The sequence below is a fragment of the Homalodisca vitripennis genome, chromosome 5, assembly GCF_021130785.1.
Source record: "Homalodisca vitripennis isolate AUS2020 chromosome 5, UT_GWSS_2.1, whole genome shotgun sequence".
Lineage (NCBI taxonomy): Eukaryota > Metazoa > Arthropoda > Insecta > Hemiptera > Cicadellidae > Homalodisca > Homalodisca vitripennis.
This window is the reverse complement of record NC_060211.1, coordinates 95,760,986-95,787,725: the sequence shown is the minus strand read 5'-3', so window position 1 is coordinate 95,787,725 and position 26,740 is coordinate 95,760,986. Positions and strand designations below refer to the sequence as shown.

At 30.4% G+C, this 26,740-nt stretch overlaps 1 protein-coding gene across 2 annotated transcripts in view; it reads right to left on the bottom strand.

Annotated features, from left to right (window-relative positions):
• Nucleotides 1–26,505, bottom strand: part of LOC124362550 (polyamine-transporting ATPase 13A3-like) — a 79,987-nt gene extending 53,482 nt beyond the window's left edge. Inside the window, exons 1-2 of one of the 2 annotated variants that reach the window (XM_046817165.1) lie at nucleotides 24,781–26,505; nucleotides 1,481–1,551 (exon numbers count right to left, since the gene is read on the bottom strand). In XM_046817165.1, the coding sequence (XP_046673121.1) occupies nucleotides 1,481–1,551; nucleotides 24,781–24,910 (201 nt within the window). In that variant the 5' untranslated portion in view covers nucleotides 24,911–26,505. Of the gene's footprint in view, nucleotides 1–1,480; nucleotides 1,552–21,169; nucleotides 24,745–24,780 lie in introns of those variants that run through there. The other variant, XM_046817166.1, reaches the window with a different exon arrangement.
• Nucleotides 26,506–26,740: the final 235 nt, after the last annotated feature.

The following is a 26,740-nucleotide window of genomic DNA, read 5'->3' as shown; positions in this document are numbered from 1 at the left end:
TTCCATTTTAATGGCATAGTTCATCATGAATTCTTACCAAAAGGTTAAACGATCAATAAGGAATACTACCTGCAAGTTCAGCAACATTTGCGTGAAGCAATCCGAAAAAAAAAAAAAAACACCTGGATTTATGTCAAAACAATTCATGGCTTTTACACCATGACAACGCACCTCCTCACATTTCATTGCTTTTTCGTGAATTTTTGGCCAAAGATGGTACTTAACGATGCCCCAGCCCCCATAATCTCCAGACATGGCTCCTGTGTGACTTTGTATTTTCAAACGTAAAGGAAACCTTAAAGGGCTGTTGTTTAACAAGCATAGATTACATTAAAAGTGCATCTCTGAAAGAGCTAAAGGCTATCCCAAAGACTGAATTTGAGAAGTATTTCTAGGATTGGAAGAAGCGCTGGCATAATTGCATAATATCTAATGGGGAATATTCTGAAGGTGACGTTAATGTAATGAATAAATCAATATTTTTTTAGAAATGAAAAGTCCCGTTACTTTTTGAACATATGGAAGCCCCTTGCACGTCTGTCATTTTAAATTGAATCCATCCAGATAAATTGTTAGCAAAAAATTAAGCTCCATTGGATTAATTGTAAAAGAGTCATAGCTAGGAAACGCTTTCTGCGTACAACTGCCAGATAAACAACATCAAACATAACATCAGTGCCATAAAGGTCTGACTCATGACATTTTAAAATCACATTACCAGAAACTAATGAACACATTTGTCTTGACGTCTGTTCCTATCTTATCACCATGAATGAAATATTGAGTTATAATGATGTTATAACGGGCTAATAGAATAACTGATACAGCTTTATGTCTAATTCTAAAAAAATTATGAGTGTTGTTCAGTGAGGCACATAGTACTTGCTCTATACGGTTGTTGATTACTCAAATTATATAGAGTATTACTTGCAAATGATTTTATTTCAAGCTAAATCAGTTCTTAAACACCCAGTCAAAAATTTGTATAATACAGTACATATTTCAAGTAAATAAAATGAAAATAACTTATTTTCATAGCCCTAACCAGTTTTTACAATGCTTCAGCTAACATTGTTAAATAACTTCCAGCAATTAAAATTGTGATAATGGACGTGATATTAGCACAATTTTAACAGTTTTACACAAATATTACTATAGCATTTTCGTCTATAGATATTTTTTACTCAAATAGAGAATTTTAAAATACTGAGGGCATGTTTGAGTTATTGCTAGGTGATTTTTTTGTTTCATTGAACGATGGCAAATGTCCGGAAAAATCCTGATTCCTTCACAATCCTTCCATCGTCAAAAATAAACTTCAAACAAAGAATTTCTAAATAAATAACCGATAAAAAGTGAAGAAAGATGTTTTATAGCCAGTTTATCCATAAATGTTTAATATAAAAACATGATAATGGCAAGACACACACACACACATTATGATAAGAACATGTTTATAAATAGATAATTCCAAACATACCATCTGGTCTTCAAGGCCCATATTGATGTAATCAACACCAGGAAGCACTCCTTCATTGTCAACTTTGTCTCCTAGAAAACACAAAATTATTAAAATTGTATGATTTTATCCCCTCTACTATTTGATTAGTAATAATTGTATCCAATTGTCTGTACACAGTTTGTTTAAAAACATAGGCATACTGAAGCCACATAAAGTGTGGTGCTGCTATAATTACAAGATTACCTTGTGTCCATGCTTGTGTAACTACAACTATATATCTTGTAACACATCTGGAGATTATTCAAACTGAGTTTAAATAAAAAATTTGAAATACTTGTTATGACATTTTTTTAGCGTTACATTTATAATAAATATGACCAATGAACTAGAAAATTATTACACGAAAACCTAGAAAGAGAACCTTCTCCACCATGACCAATCAGCATGCAACTGAGTGTCATCAGGTTGGATGTCAACACCTGTGTTTATCTTAATGGTGCCACTGGCATAACACCTAACTTTACTGTAATCGGAATATTCCAGGATTAACAGTTCGTGTTCTATTTTAAGATTCATGGATTTTACTTCAAGTAACATCCTCAGTTATGATTTAAACAATTGTATGTAGTAATCTCACATTTCAAGTTAACAAATAGGTAAAATATTAAAAATTGTAGCAAATTTCTTAGTTTGGGAAAACAATATTTGCCTGTAAGAAAATAAAATGCATTATTAACAATTCATAATTCTTTGTTCAGTTAAAATTTTATCAAAAATATATATGTGTTATAAACAAATCTCAAGAATTATTAAATTTTGTTGATTTTCTAATAATCTAATGAAAACTTCTACGACTTCAATGCCTTGAATACAACCAATATTAAAACATTAAACGATGGCCGTTTGGCAAACAGTTTAGCGTGCTCGTTAAGTTCCCTGCGTGCCCTTCACAGCCCATCAAACACTTAATGTCATACCACTACTGACACTGATATTGAAGGATAGATTCATTCATTTCTATTAACAGATATTTTTTAACAAATTGAACTAAACCAACCAACCACACACAAAAATACTTTTCTGTTTATAATACAAAAGTATACTAATAATTATTTAATTTAATACATATATACTTATTATTTAATTAAGCCATAAAATATTTCATAGTAAAATATTTTTTATTTACTCACCCTAGTACTATTTGGAAATAAAATTAAATGTTGTAATAAAATGAATATATTGAATAACAACATTTTGTATTAAGTAAAAAAATTACATTAAATATTAAGTAAAAAATATTTACTTGAATATGGAATGCGACTTACTTTATTATAAAATGTTTTTATAAGCCATGAAAACAAAATTCATAATTTAACTAATGTTTGCAATTACCAACTACAAAGGAGACTAATGTATTATAAGTCTGTATATTTATCCCCATTTTGGGAATGGCAAACCCAAAATAGGGACCCACATTAGGTCGTTGGACTGTGTGGAAGTAACGAAATGTCTTCATATAAGTGTGCCACATGCAAATCACCTGTCTTGCATTTTATATCTTTACTATATTATTTTGCATGGTATTTATTATTGAATCATGACGATTATGATAGCTTTTAAGAGTTAAAAATCATTTAAATCATAGTAACGTCAAACCACTGAAGGTTTAATTTCAGTGATATTTAAACTGCTAAATTTATAGGGTGAACACTTTTACTATCACACACATGTAAACCAAACTCTTATGAAAGTCAATGTACAACATGACAAACAAACATGGACTTATTAATATTCATTCACATGTGGAGTAAATAACATCAAGAAGAGAAACAACAAAACTTCTTCCAAGACACATGATTCTATAAACTATGTTTTTATAGTTTAATATAATTTATGTGACCTTCTAAGCCAAATTAATAATGTGACGGCTCTTTGAAAAAATTACATGAGGTTAAATTTTCTAGGAAGAGAGAACTCACAAAATATTTTCAATTGGAATAGAATAACTAACACTACTACATACAATAATTATAATATTCTTTTATTGAATAAATTGTAAAAATATACACAACAAATATTTCTTCCAAAACAAAAACACTTTTAAAATTTATATTTTATTATAGCTATGTATGTAATAAATATTTGTTTACTGTTGACATAAGAATGGCATTATCCGCTTTTTGTTATAATGTCATTTAACTCAATGTTCAGAAAGAATTATAATGTGTTGCACTCATTTTCAATTGGACGTTGGGAGGAGTTTTAATGATTTTTATCACTGTATCACGACTTGGTTTTTAAAAATAAGAAAATGAATTACAATTCTAAAATATCTTCTATAGAAACGAGTATGTAGTACAGCGCCCTGGGCCAGCTCAAAATCCTGCCGAGGGCGCCACGGTTGAGCAACAGGGTTTAAGAAAATATAATTTCCAGTGACAAAATTAAAAATATATACATTTGTTAATTGCCTTCACACTAGAGTAGATTAATAATGCCATATTGAATTATTTCATTATCATGAATATACTTACAGCTCTACAAATCACTTTTATATTAAAACAATTAAGCATAAACAATTGCAATGTCACCGCATGAATAGCGTATGGTGAGAGACTCGCAGGCGCACTCACCACTATTTCTTTGGATCGTGTTGCCTTGACATGACTCCCCCAAACAAGCCAATAAGCATGACATTGACCGGCAAAAATGTGTTAGAATATTTATCTTAAACCTGTCAGACAAAGTGGAAGGTTTTAAAAAGAAACTCAATTTGTGAAAGGTGGTCATGGCTAACGGTGAATACACTAGATTTTCCGCCTTGAAACAGTTTATTGAAGAAAGATCTTTCCAAAATGAATGTATTTTAATGAATATCTCCCTATCAACAATGTACACTCTATAATGTGGGTAAATTAATTTAACAAAGAAACTCATCTAATAGTTGAAGAGAATGAACAACTGGTTGAATTCGGAACAGATACTTCATTAAAGACTGGATTAAAAACTAATTATTTGCTAGAGTTTTGTTATAAAGTTGAAAAAAGTGAACCCCCAAATTACCAGGAAAGCATTGCTCGTGTTGACACCCTTTGCTACTTCCTACCTTTTTGATGTGGGATTCTCTGCTGTGGCAGTTACCAAATCAAAATATAGACCAAACTTAAAAATTTAAAAAGAAGTGTGTGTTGCAGTTTTGAACACGAGTCCAGATGTTGATGTACTAATTAAAGGAAACATCTCATCCTTTGTATAGACTTTTAGCAATTATGTCCAATTGACTTGTGTGAAACTCTAAATGGATATTACGGACTGTGATGAATTTGAGTAGATATAATCTGACAAACTAAACTGTAATTTTTATGAAGCAATCACTGACTTATTATGACAATATTTAAAATGTTAAACGCTTTGTATTTTAATTACCTCCCTCTATATATTTACTTGTACTACTCCAAGTTTACAATAATAAAATAATAGTTTTATTCTTTTAAAAAAGTCAGTAATAGTGAATAGTACATAGTTTTACATAATTTTATAAATATGGGTATTATTCAATATTTTTATGATGTCTAATTTACAATAGGCACACAGGCAAATAGTAGACCTATGTGAATTAATTATCATGTAAATTAAAAAGTTACAATACTTTATTGTTATTCTTCATAGACTTTATTGATATAAGCTGAGGGGGTGAGGCGGCTCTCGGAAAGTAGTAAAGTCCAAAAGTTTGGGAAACACTTACACAGTACCATACCACATCTGGTCGCTAGACATTTAGCCTATCAACAATAAATTTATTTTAAAATTAGGGACGTATTTATTTTAAATTATCATACTAATGTTTCTAGAATTATATCTTACATATACATTGGTAAACATTAAATTGTATAAATGGCAATAGCCTTATTTAATTTCAATAAACATTGAATCACAAAAAGTACTTGCTCCGCCGGGAGTCGAACCCGGATCTCTCACTTGCCGGGTGAATGTGCTACCATTACACCACAGAGCGCTTACTTTTTCCGATTCAATTATTTTGTATTTTGCCGTATCTGTCACATATGCGTTTAAATAAGCAAACTGTTATATATATATATATTGTATATATTGCAAACTGTGTATAAATATATATATCTTACTGTTTAGAAACTGTGTTCAATGATAACAGTATCAATGTTTACATTGTATTAAATCTTCATTAGAATTAATTTACTGGTAATCGTCAACATATTTAATGAATAACTTCGTTATGATTATTATTTATGGGATATCCTTTAAGTTTATTATTAGGGTAAATATTTACTCAACTAAATACCACTTCAAAAACAATTTACAGATATAGACAATTTATTAAGAGACTTGTTATTGTCTTCAGCGGGAAATGTATTTTCACTAACTTTTCATCTACTAAATTTGAAGAATAATCATCAATATATGAAGAACAATCATCTTTATATGGAAGAATGGCCTTTTCAATATTGCAATTACAATTCTCAATGTCTTACCTTTTCAACTGTTCAGCTACGCAAAGTCTGCCCAATAGTTATGGCGACAAATAAAAATCATTTCTTGAAATAATAAATAGAAATTCCACAGGGTCTAATTAGAAATTATTAAGACATTACGAATTGTAATATCACAAGACGTTCATTATTCCTGTTTTAGAACATTCACTCTTCTAATTTAGACCACAAAATACAGTGGAAAGTATGTTTCTGCCAAAAATAAAAATGCTTTAAAATGGCCACAGAATCCATTAAAAAATATTGGTTCAAGCAAGAGTGATAGTCAATACATAAACAGTTATAATTTATTTTAAATATATTATTAATGATATAAAGGACGGAATCTGTTTTTCTATTGCAGCTCAAAATAACCATCAAGTTATTATGACATGTTTAACTACATAAATAGAGATATGGAATACACCACGATCGAGTAGGCTCAAAATCACAACACACTGATCACAATGTACTATCAAATGGCGTATGGAAAGAGTTAAGCACTGAAGTCTTTTGTTCTATAAGATATTGGCATTATATCTGAATTATGGTTTTGAATATATTTTCACAATAGTCACACGTAGCAGTTCATTTTTAATTATGACCAACATTAGTTCTGTATATACTATAGAATGCCAGAGGATGCTCTATCTACATACTAGTTGAATATAGTCTGTTTATGACAAAACTGGGATATACAACAACTAATTTTCATTTAAAGAAGTCATTCATTAGTTTTATATCTGAGTTGACAGCTTTAAGACGAAATGTTCAAATTGATCACAGAAAAACTATCATAAAAAATGTGAATATATTATATAATTGCAGTGTGTGTGATGCAAGCGGTCTTGGAAAATTTCCAGTTTCCTTCATTACATAAATTATTGCATTTCTCTCCCATCTCATCTCCTACCTTGAGAACTGTGTTGTGTGTAGCCCCACTGCTTATCATTTTAAGTAAATATTACTGTTTAAATCAACTTTCATAGTCTTCGGCTATATGAGGTATATAAGAAATAATATAACATACTTCTTTAATTTAATAACTCAAGAACTGGCTGTAGAAAAACGACCCTGAGTTTTACTTCACTTCAAAAACTTGTATGCTCTTATTTTTGGTCACAGAATTAAGGAAGGTATCTCGTTTTAAAGATATAATTAATAAGCATGTAATCACTTACTCATTTCTCAAATAAAATGTATCATTTTTAGGTATTCAAACTATAAAGAAAAGACATTTAAGATTTCTTTTCTAATAAAGTAATACAAATATTGAAAAATTGATTGATTTCCTATTCCTACTCCTGCAAATTTATTTAGTTTGGCACTACAGTATATTGAGAATTACAATTTAAACTTGACTTTGATTTGAAAAAGTTCCCGAGTCAGAGTTAATCTACATATTACTCATGTATTTATTCATGAATACTTAATGATAAATATGTTAATTTATTTTTGGCATTTTTCATATCAAAAATCATATTTTTTGTCATTTTGTTAGAAGACACACACACACACACACACACACATACGTAATACTAATTTATAGGTATGTATTTGTACATACATACATACCTATAAATTAGTATTTAATGGTATATATTTATAATTTTATAATGTTTAATGTACTAAAGATACAAGGGAAGTTTACAGTCCTATTTAAATGAATAACCCTTTAACATGATTGTTATATAAAACACAATAGGCTGAGTTGAATGTTCTCAGTCTGTGCCAGACAACCCTAGGCTACTAGTGGCAGTCACTTTATCCTTAAGTGTCATCCAAAATTTTGGAGCTTCACAATTTTGTTGAACATATTTTTAACATTTAGCAGAGACTATGCTTCTGAGAGTTGTGAGAAAATTGGAAATGTGACATATCCATTTGTTTCAAAGTTCATCTACCTTCAGTGAACAAACTTTATTGTATACATATACATATATATATATATATATACATAGTTATATATATATGTAACCATACTAGTCTACTAACCAGAAACCAGTTATGCGTATAAGTGATTATACGTGTTAACAGAAGGTGTTATACGTGAGAGTCTGGAAATAACAATTTTATAAATATAATTGTACATGAATATATGTTAAATTGAATATAGCTTCTGACAGCACAATTCTTTCCTGATCCAATAGTGTCTAAATCACATTGATATGTAGACGGAGTTTATTGTAAGAAGTTATTATGTGAGGACATGTTTGATGAACAGAAATATGTTCATCAAACAACATATTAATATGTTGTCAAGCTGTTAACAATGAACATTTGTATCAATTGTGATTTTTCATGTGGTTTGATGTGATGAACTTTGTGTCTTTTATGCCATAATTTAATTTAGAACAGCCCATTTTCTATATTTTGGCCTATTTTTGTAGATGGCCATAAACAGAGAAAAATCACATTGTTATTGTGGAATATATTATTACTTTTGGCCATTTTAGGCCTGTGGTGGCCCATAATGTTTCCACCTAAACTGTGCTTTCAAGTGCATATGTTATGTCCAGATAAGCCTCTTGTAAGTCTTATTTGTTTTAGTAAATGGTATTTGATTGCAGAAGATCTTTGTAATACTTGCGCCAATACTGCGCTCTTTAAATTTTGACACATTATTATTACTTATATAAGTTATTTTACAAGATTATATGATACTTTAAACAGGTCAACTTAATGCCTGGATGTGGATTAAACAATATAGAAGTATGGATTGTTCATAGGTGGTCATGAGTGGAGTTAACAAATGTTAGCAATGAGCTACTACTGACCCACACTAGCTGGCTACTTGTTGACAGTGTGCCATAAATGGCCCACTTGGGATGAATGTTTTAAAAGACCAAGATCTGTAAACATGCTTTTTAAGATCCTTGGTTATAAAGCAAATATATCCAGTAGTCCTACAACTGACATCTGCCTGAGCTTGGGTTAAAGTAGTACAGTTTAAATCCTCCCCTGATCAGAGCATTTTTAATCCTAACCATCCACTTCAGACTGCACCAATTTTTGATTTAAATCTCCTTGGTAATTCTTCTATCTAGAGGCCATACTCTTGGGGTAAAAGATTGAGTAAGGTTACAAATGGGCCTCTCTTTTTTAATACAAAATTATACCTGTCTTTGTGTAATAGATGTTAGATTAAAAACTTTTCCAGTTTTAGTTTCTTCTTTAACAGAGATGATGTTCTTTCCTACAATTTTGGTTTACAACATTAGCACTTTAGATTTTGTATTCATAAAGTTAACAGGTGGATATTTAAATAACCTACAAAATTTTCTGTTACAGAACTCAAATATTCAAACTTAACTTGAATACTACATCAATTTCTTTCCGAAAATCATTTAAATAACCTACAAAATTTTCTGTTACAGAACTCAAATATTCAAACTTAACTTGAATACTACATCAATTTCTTTCCGAAAATCACTGTTTATGACTGTAGAGTATGTGGAATAACATCTGCAACGTAAAAACTTGTTCAGGATTTATAAGGAAATGGTTGAGAAAGTCAAAGAATCTAATATAAAGCTGTCTGGTCAAGGTCAAATTGCCACATAATTGACTTAATACAAGGTTGTCAGCAGGTCCCAACAATACCATGTTATTACAGTAGATAAAGCTTTAATAAGCCCTGGTAGAAATAACCAGGTACTCCAACAGTGTGTATTACAGACTGGTCAATTCGTGCATGAAACTTGCAAATCCTGTTGATCTTTCAGTGGTCTGGTTCAGTCTCTGAGTGTAAATATATCTTGCAAACCTTAGCTTCTTAAAGTTTATGAAAATCCATGTTATCAATTTATCTACAATTTATATGTGTAGAAAAGAAAACAAGACAAGTTTCTTCAATTGTAGTGCTTAATATGTCATCACTTTTCATTGACAATAATTATTAAAAGCATGAATAATAAAAATAAAACCAAGTGGAAGAATAAATAAGGTTAACCTTATTTATTCTTCCACTAAAAACACATTAGAAACAATAACACATGTAATTTAAACAAGTAAATAAAACATGTAACTTTTCCTCAACACAGAGAAACGTCAAACAATTTTAAAAATTGTAATTAATTATGCCTCAGATTTAATCTATCTGGCGATTTTGTTTGAATAGCCAGTATGTTGGCTTGTTTATATCTTCTTAACAATAACGTGGTTTAATCTTTATTTTCATAATTTTGAAACTTCTTAATGATGGCAATTAGAGAGAAACATTTTTCAGAGGTCTGATAGTGTTGCACAGCATGCACAGACACGGGTCTAAGTAAATTTTGATGTCAAACATTAGCCAGATGATTGTTCACCCATTAGCCTGACTGAACTAATATATATATAATTATTTATTTTATACTTTTATGCTTATATTTTCTTGTCAGTTGGATAACATTTAAATTTTTAAATATTTATACATTTCTTTTGTCTGATAAAAACACTTGTTTTAACAAACACATAAACAGTGAACTTAACACTAACACAACACACATAACACACACTTAACATAAGTGAGTGTTATCATCAACTTAAATACAAGTTTAGTTAAAACCACTAACTGTTCTCATATCCTAATATATGTTATAAATGCAAAAGTGTTTTTGTTTGTTTGTTTTGCTTTAATGCACGAACTATTTAACCGATTGTAATGAAATTTTACAAGGACATTCTTAGGATCCCTGGGATAAATATACGCTTATTCTTTTTTCAAAAATCTCTCCGAACTATGCCTCACTGGTCTTAAAAGCAATGAAAAATCCCATCTTGGTCTCTAAAGTTGGGTAATATGAATTGAAAGAGCCTGTTAAAATGTAATCAACTGTTCTGTGTAAACATTGTATTATGACAGAACGATGATATGTTTAATTACTTTAACCAGTATTTTCAATTTATTTACATTTATAGAGTGAAAGCATAACAAATATAACAACACTTCTTGTTTTAACGTCGTGGCAACAAAGGAAACCAATTAATTTATTCTGGATTTTAATTAATAACTAACTACATTAGTAATGTGTACATGTAAGGTTTTGAATTTGGTTTCCTTAGACATTGTGGGACGGCATATTTACAGTAGCTGAAGGACCAAAAACGGAAGGACTGGAAATTAGCATGATTCAACAAACCATTCACTTCATGACTACAAGTTATGGAAACAAGCGAGTGCAGTGAGTCCGTCATTACGGCAAGTGGAATACAACCTCATTACAAAATTATATGTATGTCTATATGTATATTGCCTATATATATCGGGGCATAATAGCAAACTCAAATTTTGCGTTGGAAATATAAAAAATTTGAACTAGAAATGCAAAAGCTGAAATAAAGATAACTTGCAATTCTGTTTAACTTCCAGTGCTCTTAATGATGAACACTGAATAATGGGTATCTGATGAATGATATATGACTAATTTATATTTTTAAAATATCATAGGACCCTTCGTGCTATCACTAAGAAAGCTATGAACATCGATTTTGAAGTCTCTCTAAATTCGTCTAATATTGTTTAAGCATTACTAAAATCGTGGGAGATATTTAATCAAATACACAGAATGCTACAAAGAAATTGTGGGAGATGTCATGGGTATGTACTAGTGTGTATATACGTTTAAACGTGTACTCACACATGTGTTTATACAAATTTAATGAATTTTACAAGTCGTTGATAGGAATGTAGTCTTCTGATTGTATCTTAGTTTGGTAGTGGTAGCATGCTCACCCGGCAAGTGAGTGATCCGGGTTCGAGTCCCCGTAAATACTTTTTATAATATAATCTTTACTGATATTATATATACATGGGAATGTGATTATGCGGAATCTGGTTATCTGAAGCATATTACAAAATTTAAGATTTTTCATAATCCAGTTATAAACCATTTTCCAATAGAAAGTTACTCAATTAATACTCTTTAATTTTAATAATCTTTAATTTAAATATTTATAGATTATATTGCAACATAAAAATAATAAAATTTAAAAATTAAATGAAAAATGCCTTTATTAATGAGGCAGAGTTAGGGTTATCAAGTCCCCTCTATCACTCAAAATTATTATAAAGAGTAAATTTACAATAGTTTGATACAATTGCGGTAAACTATTAACTTATACTGTAAATAGAAAATAACAAAATTGCTTAACTCATACAAAATTAAATAAACTTAAAGTAAAAAGTTATATGTTCAAATAAATTTAAACCTTAAAATAAAAAAGAAAAACATTTTATATATTGTAACAAATACAAGGAAAATTCAAAATGAAGAATAAGAAGCAAAGACACTCTTAACACACCTATTGACCACATGACCGCTACAAGCAGCACCACCAGTATCCTCAGACCCCCTCAATTATGGATCACAATAACAGTTATTTAAATTCCAATTGTACATAATTTAAATAAAATTAAGAATAACTATGAAAATTAAAATAGATGAAACTACGAATAGAGTTCTAACTAATAGTATAGCAAGTGTGTAATTGATACGGTTGAAACATTAGTCACGTCACACACTTGCTAGTGATGAGAGCGTCATCACAGCACTTGCATTAAACGGTGGTTTACGCTAACATTGTAACAGGTTTAAACTAATAGTCCGGTCAATTTAGACACTGACCCTTGCAAAAATTCTCAGAAAGCTGAAAATTTGTATTGATGTTACGAACACCTTTATTATGAAATTGTGAAAAGTCCTTATCGATCCCATGTCTGCAAAAAATTTTATTCAAGGTCAAAGGTTGCATAAATGGGTTTTTTTAATTTTTCAGTGAAATGGTTAGTTTTATGATAAAATATGACAGACAAAAATTGTAGATCATGCAATTATCTACAAAATTTTCATACTTTTTTTCATAACACTAACCATTTTTGAGAAAAAACTGTTACAAAATTTTCTTACGCTGTATTGTCTATAATATGTAAACGTCTCCACACCACGTATGAAGTAGTGTACGTGGTTTTGCTGGTAGGCCTAATCCACAGTCTATTCCAGTAAAATTTAATGTGTTTGGTTATTCTTCTTCTTTTCAGTCGTTGCACTCTTGTCAGAGTGGTCGTTGTCGATCAGGTACAGCTCGAGTGACAAGTTTCGTTAAACTTGGTTGTAAACATATTTTATTCATCATCATCGTCATTAATTATTTCTTCTTCTTCTTCTTCTTCTCTCTTAATTTTCTTCTTGTTACTCATGTTCTTTAGTTGACGTACCTTGTACTATCAGCAATACATCAGTTGAATGAATATGAGTAAATGCTAAATAAGAGAATATGGTAAAATATGAGGAGGATTATGAAAAACTGTTGCTGCCTGGTAACATCATAGTTTCATTATAAGAAACGCTCATACCAAAAGATGAAAAAATTAGTATCAGATTTGAAGCAAATCTTCGATGGACAAAACAGTAAGACCCAATTGTAGCTTGGACTTAAAAGACCGAGGCCTACAGAAGTCTTAATACTATGACTAATGCTTGTACAAACTAACTTTAAATGTTCTAAATTACACTGTTTACTTTTTTTAAATAATGTTTTCAAAAAAAAAATTAGTCAGTGATTCTGGAATATGTCTATTTAGATCTTCAAACATACAAAACCGTGGGGGGTAATGAGAATTATCGATAGCTACCGATTGAATATCTTCCCAAATAATTGCTGCCGCAGCTGCTAAGACCTTCAATCGCTCTTCTTTGCCTTTAGATTTTTTTTTCCCACTCCAAGCTTCATTGATAATATCATTATAATTACCAATAACACATACAAATGTTAATTGTCCTTGTTTCTCAGTAATAATGACTCTATTACCACAATTTAACTGCAATCGTAATGTCATTGTTTGATTATCACACTTACATTTTTATAAATATTTTTTAATTCCTCTAACGTAAACTGGCAGTCATCACTACTTTCAATATATAAAAATATTTCCTCCATGGCGAGATTCAATGCTTCATCTTGAGGACGACGAACTTGACCTCCAGTGGTCGGCTTTAAAAATGAAACAAAGCAATCATTATGGCACTTGGCTTCAGCAGCAACTAAATTGTGTTCAAACCTGATGCGAGCAACAATAGTTTTTGCGGTGTCATCAGAACGAGACTGAGCTGCTTTCATAACTAAATCTTTAAATGAAAGAGTTGTAATGTTACAAATTTTACGACAAGATTTCTGTGCTTGTTTCTTTTAGTATTTCTCATTCAACTCATCGCCGCAAAATAAACAATTTTGAAAAGAAAATATGACTCACTTACATGTGCTCTACTATGAGGAGAACTTTTTTGAGAGGTACTATCTGATTTCTCTTCATGTTACCATTTTGCTGTTTCAATTGTACTTTTTCGAGTGTATTGTTCGCTACACTGCACATAAATTGTCACTGAATTTACGTTCTTCAGGTAAGTAATCGGTTAATTGATCCCCCCTTTGAATACTCGCGTCATTTAACGTCTCTCCTCATGCCGCGATCAACAGTAACACATTCACTTGAAGATAAAAGTTTAGTGCAAATAAAACAGAATTGTGACATATTTTGAACAAAAAGTGAATTCAGCACAAACTTTAGCAGAGAATATTTGAAATAACTACGTGTTTTCACTAAGAAGGAATTTTCAAGACTAACAGTGATTTAGGTACCACCTCAGAAAAGCAGGCAGACGGAACGGCCACGCGAACAATGGAATAGCAGGCAGATGTTTTCAAGGGCACATGGTCCCTTAAAACTAGGGATTCCGTATTTTTTAACATCATATTCTCAGAATTATCGGTCAAAATGAGTGTATAAATCATGCAGAATATTATAGTTTTACTTATATTACATGCCCAATGATATCATAGGCAGCTTAGTCATGCTTATTATGGACAATACAGCGTAAGAAATTTCTATAATTGTTTTTCTCAAAAATGGTTAGTGTTAAGAAAAAAAGGGTAAGGACAATTTTTTTAAATAATTGCATAATATACAATTTTTTTCTGACATATTTTATCATAAAACTAACAGTTTCACTGAAACATTAAAAAACCCATTTTTGCAACTTTTGACCTTGAATAAATTTTTTTCCAACATGGGATCAATGGGAACTTTTCACAATTTCATAATAATGTTGTTCCTAATATCTATGTAAATTTACAGCTTTCTGGAAATTAATGCAAGGTTACCCCTATTTTTGGGCTAAATTGACCGGACTATAAGTACTTAATGAATACAGTTGTCTTTATTAATCAAGCTATAATGTTATATCTAGCTGCTATTAATTAAATTAATGTTGTGAATGTAGCAAAAGACTTACTTTGTTACTGATGGACACAAATCAAAGAATGAATATTGTGACTCTTCGATTACAATAAAGATTGCACTGTGCATCTGTGCGTATGAAGGTATGTCATATAAATTAGAAATCATATGAATTCCAACATTGCATTAATTATGCTCAAAAAAGTAAGCATTGGTTCTGTACAGTGGCATAGCTAGATCAAACTTGTAGTGAGAGGGTGGATTGTACAAATTTTATTTTCACCTAGAAAATTAAAAAAAATGTTGCATTAAGAAGTGTACTTGTAGACTACTTTATTGATATCTAGGTTGTTTTACATTTTACATTTAATTTTCCTGGCTGTTTTTGAATACAAACTTTTTACTACTCTAAAAACAATATTGTTCTTAAGATTTCAGGTGGGATAAATTCCAATATCCTGTCTGGCTCACCACTTGAGCTGCAAATAACTTCTCTCTCTCTCTCACACTCACTCACTCACTCACTCTTAGATCAAAAGCATAGTCAGCAAGAGAAGCTCCTCCTATTTCAAGGTCAATTATAACTGACAGATAACATTGAAACTGAGCAAACACTGTTGTGAGTTCATATTTTATTACTAACTACCATGCCTAAAGAGCCAAGTTGTCCAAATTATTGAGATATATATATATATATATATATATATATATATATATATATATATATATATATATGCTTTAATGGTTAAATACAAATATTTTTAATTCTACCTTTTTTAATGAGAAAGTTTGCTTGCATAGAAAGTTTGTGTTCATTAAAAAAAATACACTAAAGGAGAATAAAAGTGAAGAGAATTTAAAAATGATCAGTGAAATCAAATATATTTTTTATTAGCAAACAGCAAAACAGTTATGATGAATGCCTTATAAAGCAAGAATTGATTTATATGAAAGAATGATAAGAACTTAGGCTTCTTTTAACAAAGCATAACATTAATGTGACTGATTATAAATGTTTTCATCACTTCAAATGTAATCTTGTATTATTCTGCACTAATAAACTGTTTCAAAAGTTTGTGCATTAACTCCTAAATAAATTATTAGTTTTTAACGTGTAATGATGACAAATCAATCATATTGCTTTACCTAGTTGTCCATTGCCAATTACGAAATTAAAAAAAAAACACAATTTTAAAAGTTATAATTCTTAAATATAATTACTTGTAAAACAATATATTCAGACAAAATATTGTAATAAATTGTACGTGACTACCACAAAATGCTTCTTGTAAGTATATGATTTTTTTTGTTAAATTTGCAACGATTATTTTAAGTATATTTTAATTTTAGTACTGATGATTCAAGTTTAAATAAACACTTGTTGAACAAGTGGGAAAAGTATTACTTCCCACAGACTTGTGTTGTTACACACCAAATCTCTTTACTCACTGATGGAACACATGTACTCGCACGGTAAAAAACACTTTGCTATCTGTCATTAAGAGTTAATATTGAGGAGCAATGAAATGGACAGAATGATTTATGTTGGCAGGATCACACAAAGGAGATTTAAGAGCTATCTGACCTTGACTGCGAGCATGCACCTCATCATAAAACAAAATAATACTTAAATTCATACTCTGATGGTTTCACATGTGACTGACTCATAATGCACCAATGACAGTATGTCAACAGGTTGTTGGATCAATTGGTGGGCAACTCATTGTTGGATATATATATCTCAAGCAATTAGTTTTGTCTAAAAGTCGCTAGTATTTTGTTAATTTTTATTTTATTATAGAGTTGTGATTGTATCAGTTGACATAAATGTTTGATCATGAAATTTGCCATCAAATGGTAGTTTTTTTTTTTTTTATATTTGTACAACTAGTACAGATAGAACCCTCAGCTGTTCTATCTGAGGGTACAATTCACACAAAAAATGGTGTAGTTTATTGTAAATCTTAAAACATTAGTATTTATAACAGTTTGTTTGTTATTTTGTAATACCTACATTGTAAAATAGTAGATAGCTAAATAGTAGTAATATGCTAACTGAAACAATTAAAATTAAAACTCAAAACTTTGTGGCATTTATACAACTCAGTGACTGTGGACGGTACAAAATATGTTGTGGATGTTGTACATTTTCTTTTAAAAGCTGCAGGATTAGTTATTATTTCAATTTCTTTTGGAATTTTATTTTAAAATTTAATTTCAAAATGTAATTCCAATTATGACTGATATTTTAGTCAACAGCAATATTGCCTCTGTTGCTATTATGCTAACAACTACCAATGTTTGATATATTGTGTGCTTCCTACTTTTAGCATATAGAATTGTATAATATACATATAAACAGAACATGGCTATAATTCATAGAGTAAGAAATAAGTCTTTTATATAGCACATATATCAGAATTTAAATTTCAAAGAAACAAAATATCTAACAATAAATTACTAGTAATGTTGTAGCGGATAATTGGGCTAGAGATATCAAGAAATAACTAGCACTTGTGATATAACTATCTACCTTTTACTATAAAAAACTATGCTAAAATGTTATAAATATACAACCAAGATTAATATTTTAGTTAGTAAAGTTCAATGTGACCACTATTAGCCGATCACACCATTCAATCAGTATTCAATCTCCTGCCTTGTGTCTGTGAACATTTCTAGTGTTCCTCTTAACTGTACCCACATTCTGATGCCTTAGTTCCCATGAACATTTTACTCTTACTTGGTACATGAAATCTTTGACAGATTTCTGCAAAAAGAAATCTATGAGGATACGATCTAGCAATCTTGCTGGCCATGCAAAATGCCCTCTCCTAACGATCCAACAACCAGGAAATTGTTTGTTAAGAAAATCCCTAACAACATTATGGTAATGTGCTTAAGCACCGTTTTGCTGAAGTTTGCTTTGGTCTGGCATTTGAAGTATTACAAGAATTTGTAACATGTCCAAAATAAAAAAGCCTGTTCTACAAAAATATGGCTCAGTAATTGTATTGTGCATCACTCCTAACCAATCATTTACTTTTGGGGTGTCTTACTGCTAAACAAAGACTATCACAACAAGATGACCAGACAACTATATATGGATGACTAGTCAACTATACATGGATTAAAAGTCAACAGTGGTGCTGGAATCAGCTGACTTCTCAGTAAACATCAACACTGATATTCACATTAGTGACTAAGTTGTTGTTATAAGCAGGGATAATTAAATTCGGTTACACTAAAAGATTGCATTTTTCTTAATTGGTAGTTTTTAGGCGTTGCACGAGAAAAGTAAAGTGACCATTATAAGTTTAAACACACATTCTTGATTCTATTATTTTCCTTTTGTAATTGAAATCACTAATAAAATATATTTAATCCCAGGCGGAGTTATTTATTTCTTGATACTTCTAGCCCGGACACCCTGTATCTTACATTTATGACTTACCATATGTCATAAACATTTGTTGAATTTCTACTGTTTAAGTCTTGCAAAATATCTTTTGATTGAAAAACATTTTTTATTTTTAAATTTCAAGTTACTATTGCAAACATTAAAGTGTTGTTATTATTATTATAAACACAATTTTCAGTGTTATTACTTTGGAGTTATTAGTTGTACTTTCCTTGGTACGATAATTTTTCTTATTTCTTGCAACTGATTCTCTCTATCATAATACCGACATTACCTATTCCACATCATATGCCATACATCAATAGATATAGGATCTAGTGATAGATTGTTGTAATCTGGACCATTAAATCCAGATCACAGATCAATACCATTTTGACTTGCTATAGTGTAAGTACTGTAATTTAATTTTAATATCTGTAGTAAGCTGAAAGGCAGAGGTAAACTACCAAGAATGAGTAGGATGGAAATGACATTTCTGTTCCAGCAACTTGCCCAATTACAGCTGATTGAGTGTGTGAACAACAACCAATTGTTAAGTCACGAACTCATGCTTGTCACTTACTCACTCATAACAAATCTCGTGCCAAAACAATGCTCCTTTCACAAGACCACTAGTGACTCAGAAATGTTTGGTTTGGTCCTAGTATCACAGCTGTTTAGTCTATTTCAACTTTTGCATCACAGAAGACTTCTAATCATAATTTGGCTTAATCTACAATAGCAAATTAATAAAATACAACATACAGCCCACTTCCAACCTGTTCTTTTAATTTGAATTTTGAAAAAACTTTAATTTATAAGGAAAACTGTTAGATTAAAGATTAAAATAATGATTAATGGATTTATAGAAATATTTTTACATTAACTCAGAATCTGACTGTTGAAATGGCTGTAATGTCAGCCACTATTTTGCTAGTTGTGCACATCATCATTCAAACCCTTATAAAATGTTTATTATCAAAGTAAAGTTTACAACATTATATATTTTCTTTTTCAGTAAATTGCAAGAGACATTTAACTGTAGTCTGATCTCTTTTTGAATTTCAAATTAGGATTTCGTCAGCATTACAAATGAAAAAGTAAACTAAAACTTCCAAAGTAAAGCCTTATAAAATATAGAAAAATGTATTTTTCAAAATATACAAAATGTTCCTCAAAAGGTTTTTTTATGCAAAACATAAAAGGAATTCCACATTTAAACATGTGTAGAAATTTTCAATTTGGTTATTATATTCTGACGGTTTCACTATTATATACCATTTGATGGCAAATTTCACGATCAAACATTTATGTCAATTGATACAATCACAACTCTATGATAAAATAAAAAATCAAAAAACTAGTTGCTTGAAATTATAGAAATGCCTTTAACAGTATTTATAACGGATGTCTTTCTTCGGACCAAAAAGTAGTTAACCGATGTATGAAAAACTGATGCTTTGTTCAGGAAGAACTTTGAAACGCAGTAAAGCTAACCCTTTTTCCCAAACAAAATTTCTCCCGTCAAAAGTAGAAGACAAAATTCTGATACTTAACATTCTGTCAAAACGGGCAAGCAGAAACGGAAACCTACTTTTTGCATTGCAACGTTAGAATTTATGTGCATAGTTATTACATATTATTATTCAATAAACTATATATCAAATTTAATTGTGGAATATCCCAATTATTTTGACGTACAATTTGTCCTACTTAAATCTGATTTTCAACAACAAATGTTTCATTAAAAAAAGGCTGAAAACCCACTAGAATGCTTAGCATTGGTGAAACATTTTTAAGCAATTAGTCACTAGTCGTTTGACAGATCCAGGGTTAAATAAATAACATGTATTCTGTATGACCGATGATATTTATACATACAATGTCATTGTTAATACTCTAATATTTTGATTTAGTTAGTACTTAGGGTAAGTAGGTTAGGTTGGATTGGGTTTATTTATGTGAGGTCAAAATGTTGTTGTAATCCAGGGAAGTACTAGTCAAAAATAAACCGATCATTCTGGCACAAATTTAATAAACTGAGAAATAATAGAGTTGTTAATGAGATGAGATCTCAATACATAAGAAATTATGTTAAAATATTCAAATTCATACCCAGTACTAAAACCTAAAATTGTTTTTACTGAAACAAATATAATCAAATAAATACATTAATAAAGCGGAGTATCCAAGGATCCGGCATAACAGAATGAAAATCAAACAAACCAATCCAACAAAGTACCTTTTTTACATAATAAATAATTCTGTAACATAATAAAATTTTACATAATTATACTCAGTCTGTTTACAAACTTGTTTATATCGTGATTTTCTCGTTGCCACCATGGTTACCCTAAGACCAATGATACAACTGAGTTTTTACTGATGGACTAACAGGCAGACAGACAACACGATTTTAAGAAGGCCCTGTCATAAAAAGGGTCCATAAAAACACTTTTTTAATATGCTAAAACTAATTAGAGCTTTAGAATCAATCAATGTAAATTGGAATTTAATTATCAAGTGAGTATTAATTTAACAAAGTGATAGAAAATACAACTGAACTGAATGAGTATATAAAATACCTGGCTTTGGTAATCCTTTACACACAGCTTCCTGTTTACTCATCTAAGCTTGTCACTCAAAGCCTAAATACCTTGCTGTTTTAAAATAAAACTTCCTCAAAACTAAATAATAAAATGAACTTGGTTTTTAAAGTGAACTGTACTGGACTTTCAGATGAACTAACAACTTTCTAACACATGAATTGATTCAAACCAGTTCTCAGGACGGTGTGACAAAAGAATTGATTGGGATGAATGAAAGTGAGTGAGTCATTGACTCTCTGCATACTTATTGCCACTGATGAAGAAGGCAGGAACAGTGTGCTACTGGATGATGTTAAGACTGAAGGGAAGTGATTCATCATGTACGAGTTATCTCATTATTATCAAATTGTTGCTCATAACTGAGTGAGAAAAGCACAACAATGAAAACAATTGAATTATCTGTGATTTTTTTTTATATTTGGTATGATAAGTCCTCTAAAACTAGTTTCCCAGCAGACTAATTTTTACTGTAAGTATTGGTTTAAAAAAGTCAAACTCAAATATTGTTGAATAATTACAGACAAGTTCTAGTACACAAAACATTAACAAATTTGAGAATAAACTTCTACTTAGAAAATACCAGTAACTACCTGACAAATAAATTTTAAAACTGTCATCACAAAGGTTTTCTATGTTCCATTAATAAAGCCATTCCATTAATATATGATTTTCTTTGCTTTTTGACTATTGTCTTGTTAGATCTATACAATAAGAAATTTGTATAGGACACAACTGGAAATCATGAGAATAATTTAGAGGACTAAAATAAGGTTTATTTAAATATAGCTTAAGATTTATTTGTGGCCGCAGAGTTGGAGCATTTCTAATTTTAAACATTTAATAAATATTTTCAATTGTTTATATATTTATGACTGTTAAAAAACTTTTGTATTCTATCGTTTGGATGTTTAAAAAGTAGGTAACACTTAAAAGAAAAAGTAAACTAAAAAGAGTTTGAATGTGTATTAATTTCACCTACTAATAGTCATTTGGAAAATAATCAATTTATGTAGCAATCCACTTCAGACCCTTATAACATGTGACAACAAATCCACAAAATTGCAAATAGCTTTTATTTGTTAGACCTAAACGTATCATTAGTTGCATTACTTGTGTACATATGTGTAATGATAAGTTTTGTTATAAAGTACAATTTTGTACACAGAGGATAGGAAAACCTCCTTGATTTGTTTTAGCATGGATCCACTCCTTTCATAACTTTTGTGAACTTAAGTTTCAAATTAGTATTTAGGGGTCTTAGTTTCAAATTTCCTATTAGGTTTTGCAAATTTATAAACAATATTAAAGTATTTTAGGTAAATAACTTAAATCCACCAAATAATTTGTGTTGTAAAATTGGCGTAACTACAATAGATGATTAATTTTCTTTATTTCTTTAAGATCGCAAGACAATGTTATCTGTAAAATATATATTAAACCACTACGATTAGAATTTTGACATCTTGAGTCTTACAATATTCTATGTTGTTCTTCCACTTGGTAGTTAACCATGATGGTAGAAGTCTAGCTCCTTTTTTGGTTTGTGTGTAGTTGGGGAGTTGGTGTTAGGGATGTCTTTAAGACGACACTTGGTTTAGCAAAAGAAAACACACATGGATCAATATATAAATTTTCAACTAAATCATGAAAAATCTGCCAAGGAAAGGATCACTCTTTGGGCTTTTAATTACTCAAAGGGGGAGTATGAATGTAATTAACTCTTGTGTATTTGACTCTTTATCATAAGCTATACAAACAAGAGTAAAATTTATACATTAAAAAAACATGGAAATAAGATTATATTATGTTGATATTAGAGAATTACTTGAAACTAATTGTATATTTATATATCAAACAAAATACTTTCAATTTAGGTAACACTATCTAGCTTCAATTACAAAATACATTGTACGTTTATGACAGAATAATACATACAAATTATTTACAAAGCTAACCAACATTTTAAGTGTTTGAGAATCGCTTTAAAATCCCAGTCATCTAATGGGGTAAAGCTCTTGCTCTTTATTTCTGGGTCCGAGACACATACATTATTGGCAATTACCATATGGAGACTTCCAACACAACAGCATGACACTAACTGTTGACCTCAAACTAGGAGAACAATAATTTAGCCTACCTGTTCTACCTGAGCTCTGCATAACATCAGTAAGGGCTGCACTTAGTAGCAAGCTGAGATCTAAGGGGTAATACAAGTGCAGTACGGGACATTACCTATAAACCTAATGCAAAGCCGAACTCCACACTGGAGAAACATCTAACTGACCTTGCCCATTGAAATAAGAAACGATTTAAAAAAATGTTTATTCTTGATCAATGCTTCTATAATATTCCTACTGAAAACATGGAAAAAGTAAATTTGGCCAGATAATGCATTAAGTAACGATATATAATTTTGAATGGTAACATAATTTCTGAAATTTACCATTGTTGACGTTAGCAATAGCTTTTTTTAATAAAAATGATGACAAATGTCGGAAATCCTTTTATTTTTATACTGTGATAATCATAGTATATTTAAGATAACAATGTATATTGTTTATATATTTTTGATGAAATATTTAAATTCCCTTTACTTCTCACTGTGATGTACTAAAGGATGAATAAATTATGCTAAAACTACATAAGTCAGTCATAGCCATTTTCCCTATCTTTAGCAAGTCACTTGTGTCTGACGGGATATTGTCTATTATAGGCAATATTTTTATCAAATAAATATGATATTTTGGTATTATCCAGAAGCCACTATTTTTGGAAGTATTTCATAGCTGGGACCTAAAAAAATCTTCATTATTAGAAAGAACAGACTTTACTTGAATTTCTGTGAAAATTACATGTCATTATATGGTAACCTATATTATTTTTAACAGATTTTATTTGATTTACTGTGAAAAATAAAAGTGATTTTCACAATCGGTTTTCTGCCTCCCAAAATGAAGTGGTGTTTGTGAGAAATAAGCTGCTCAATCCGTATATCTACTTCTTCTTATTACACGATATAAATAGGTTTAGAAAGATTATGATAAATATGTTACTAGTAGTACCAAAATTAAAGATAACCTTTACGAGCGTGCACGTGATCTGAGCTTGAATTTGGATTATCTTGAGGGATGTTTTTCTTTTCTCATCAGGAGTGCGGGGTGGCAAATGATATGAGGTTGGGAAAGTATCAATTGGAAATGCCCCTGGCCATCAGTGCAGGCTTCAGTGGCCCCACAATTCTGGCAAAAAAAAGAAAAACATCCCAAGATAGTACTTAAATTCAAGCTTAAGTCATATGAGACCTTGTAAATGTTGAATTTAACTTTTTATACGTATAATAATATGTACACCAAAAAAACAATAGTAGATAGTGATATATTGGCCTCCTTACTAACATCGCTTCCTTTCGGGAGGCAGAAAACAAAAGACGATCGTTAAAAAGACATGTAATTTTTACAGTACGTCAAATAAAGGGTGTTCTCTCTAATAATTTAGTTTTTTAAGTTCCCAGTAAAAAAAAACTGTACAAAAATAGTGTTCTCCCGATAATGCCACTATTAAGTACTATAAATACACTAGTAACTTACCATTAAGAGGTTCAATATCAGGACTATTGTCTTTTTTTCTTTCCTCTTCTTGGATACGCTTTCCAAACGAAACTCGTGTGTACGAGTTTCTCTGCATAGCTATTCTTAAATGAGATGGAGTCGACGGCATTGTAAGTATTTTTTTTCTTCTTCCAAATCTTAACCTTGCAGTATCAGTCTTCACCTATTCACTTTCTCAAATCTTGAAAAAAATACAATTTCACACAAATATCGCTATTATTGTAGTCTGTTTAAAATTCTATATTCTATGTTCATGACGATATCGGAATACACTGATAATTAGTCTTGTCATTTATTCTTAACAACTCACAACCACATCAAATTCTATCTTAGCCTAACTTAATACTTTACATAGTCCTTGTTTACTTCAAATGAATATGCAGCTTATTACATAGTACAACAATTTAAACAAACAGCATGTACTGACATTGAAGTTTACAAACGAATTTACTGCTAGCGATAATTGCTGCAGCTGTTGGATGTTTTCATCTGTCAGGTTTGTTGTACAATGTCACCTTTTGTCAGTCCCCCGGATCAGGCTTCCGCCATCCTACTCTTGGTCTCTTAAGTTCATTTTCACCATTGAATATAATATCAAATTGATTAGCTAGTGACATCTTTAGAATCATATTGTTAGCTGAATATAACAGGTGGTTAGTATCTCTTAAGAGGAAGAAATTTGTAATATATTTCAATACAAGTGATTAGTTAGCTTGAAAGCTTAAGTTTTTACTCTATGATTATTAAGTGGAAAGTAGATATATGAGAGTTATAATGCAAGTATATTCAAAAATTAAAGTTGTAATTATACAATGTTTTATAAGATCACTTCTTGTTTACTTCTGTAATATTCTGAGACAAGTCACACACAATAGACTAGTTCATACAAATATTTGACACTCAGTTCTTCAACACAAGACTTGCACTTAAGGGATATTTTTAACAAAAGGTACTTCTATAATCCACAACTTCTGGTAATAAGTTACAATATCATGAACACCAAGACAACCGACCTTCTAAGCAAAATGTTCAGTACCCAAAATGTAGGTTATATTATTAGAATACCAAATTATTTGCTATTAAGATGGGCTATCTAAATTTCAACCATAGTATGCATAAAAATTGTTTTAATACTATAAAGATATTTTATTTGATTGAAGTATAAATCCATTTTTAAATTGTAGAATACAGGAGCAAATACTATGGAAACTCTCATCAATTAGTCTTGGAGAATAGTGTTCCACCAAAAATTCTGCAAATTTCCACAAACTTCACTTTGTCTAACAGTTGTACTTTTCAGTTGTCACTTTACAACAAATTAACTGTCGTCAGCGTCCATTTTCCACTTATAAGATCTAAATTATTATATGTTAATGTAACAATTAACAAGAATGTCCCTCGTGTATGATGTAAATATATTTCTTAGTAAAATCAATGACTGCAATATGTGTATTCCCTGGTTGATGGTAACTTAATGTTTAAAAACTCTTCAGTTGGGTCGAAAGATACTTATCTCGTGTGGTATTGCATGCCCCAAACACAATTATTATCTTAAACCAATATACTTATGACACCAATTAATTTTCTGGAAGATATTAAATTACTGACGAGAATTAAAAACCACACTGTTTACGACCACGAGCAGCACCGCAATATGAGATCACCACCACCAAATGATCGAAGGCTCTGTGCAGGCACCTACCAATCGCGTAATATTTCTAATTTCGCCGAAAAGCGTCTGCTGCTCAGGGTAGCCACCAGTTCAAATTCACCATAACCTGATTAAAATACCCTACAAAGTCGAGATCACTCTAGATGTACAGCATGTATCTAATAATTACAACACAGCATAAAAATAAATATATTATAAACCATCAATATTGTTAATGTGCTGTATGATGGAGGGAAGTTATTCAAGAGTAACATAACACTGTCGCAT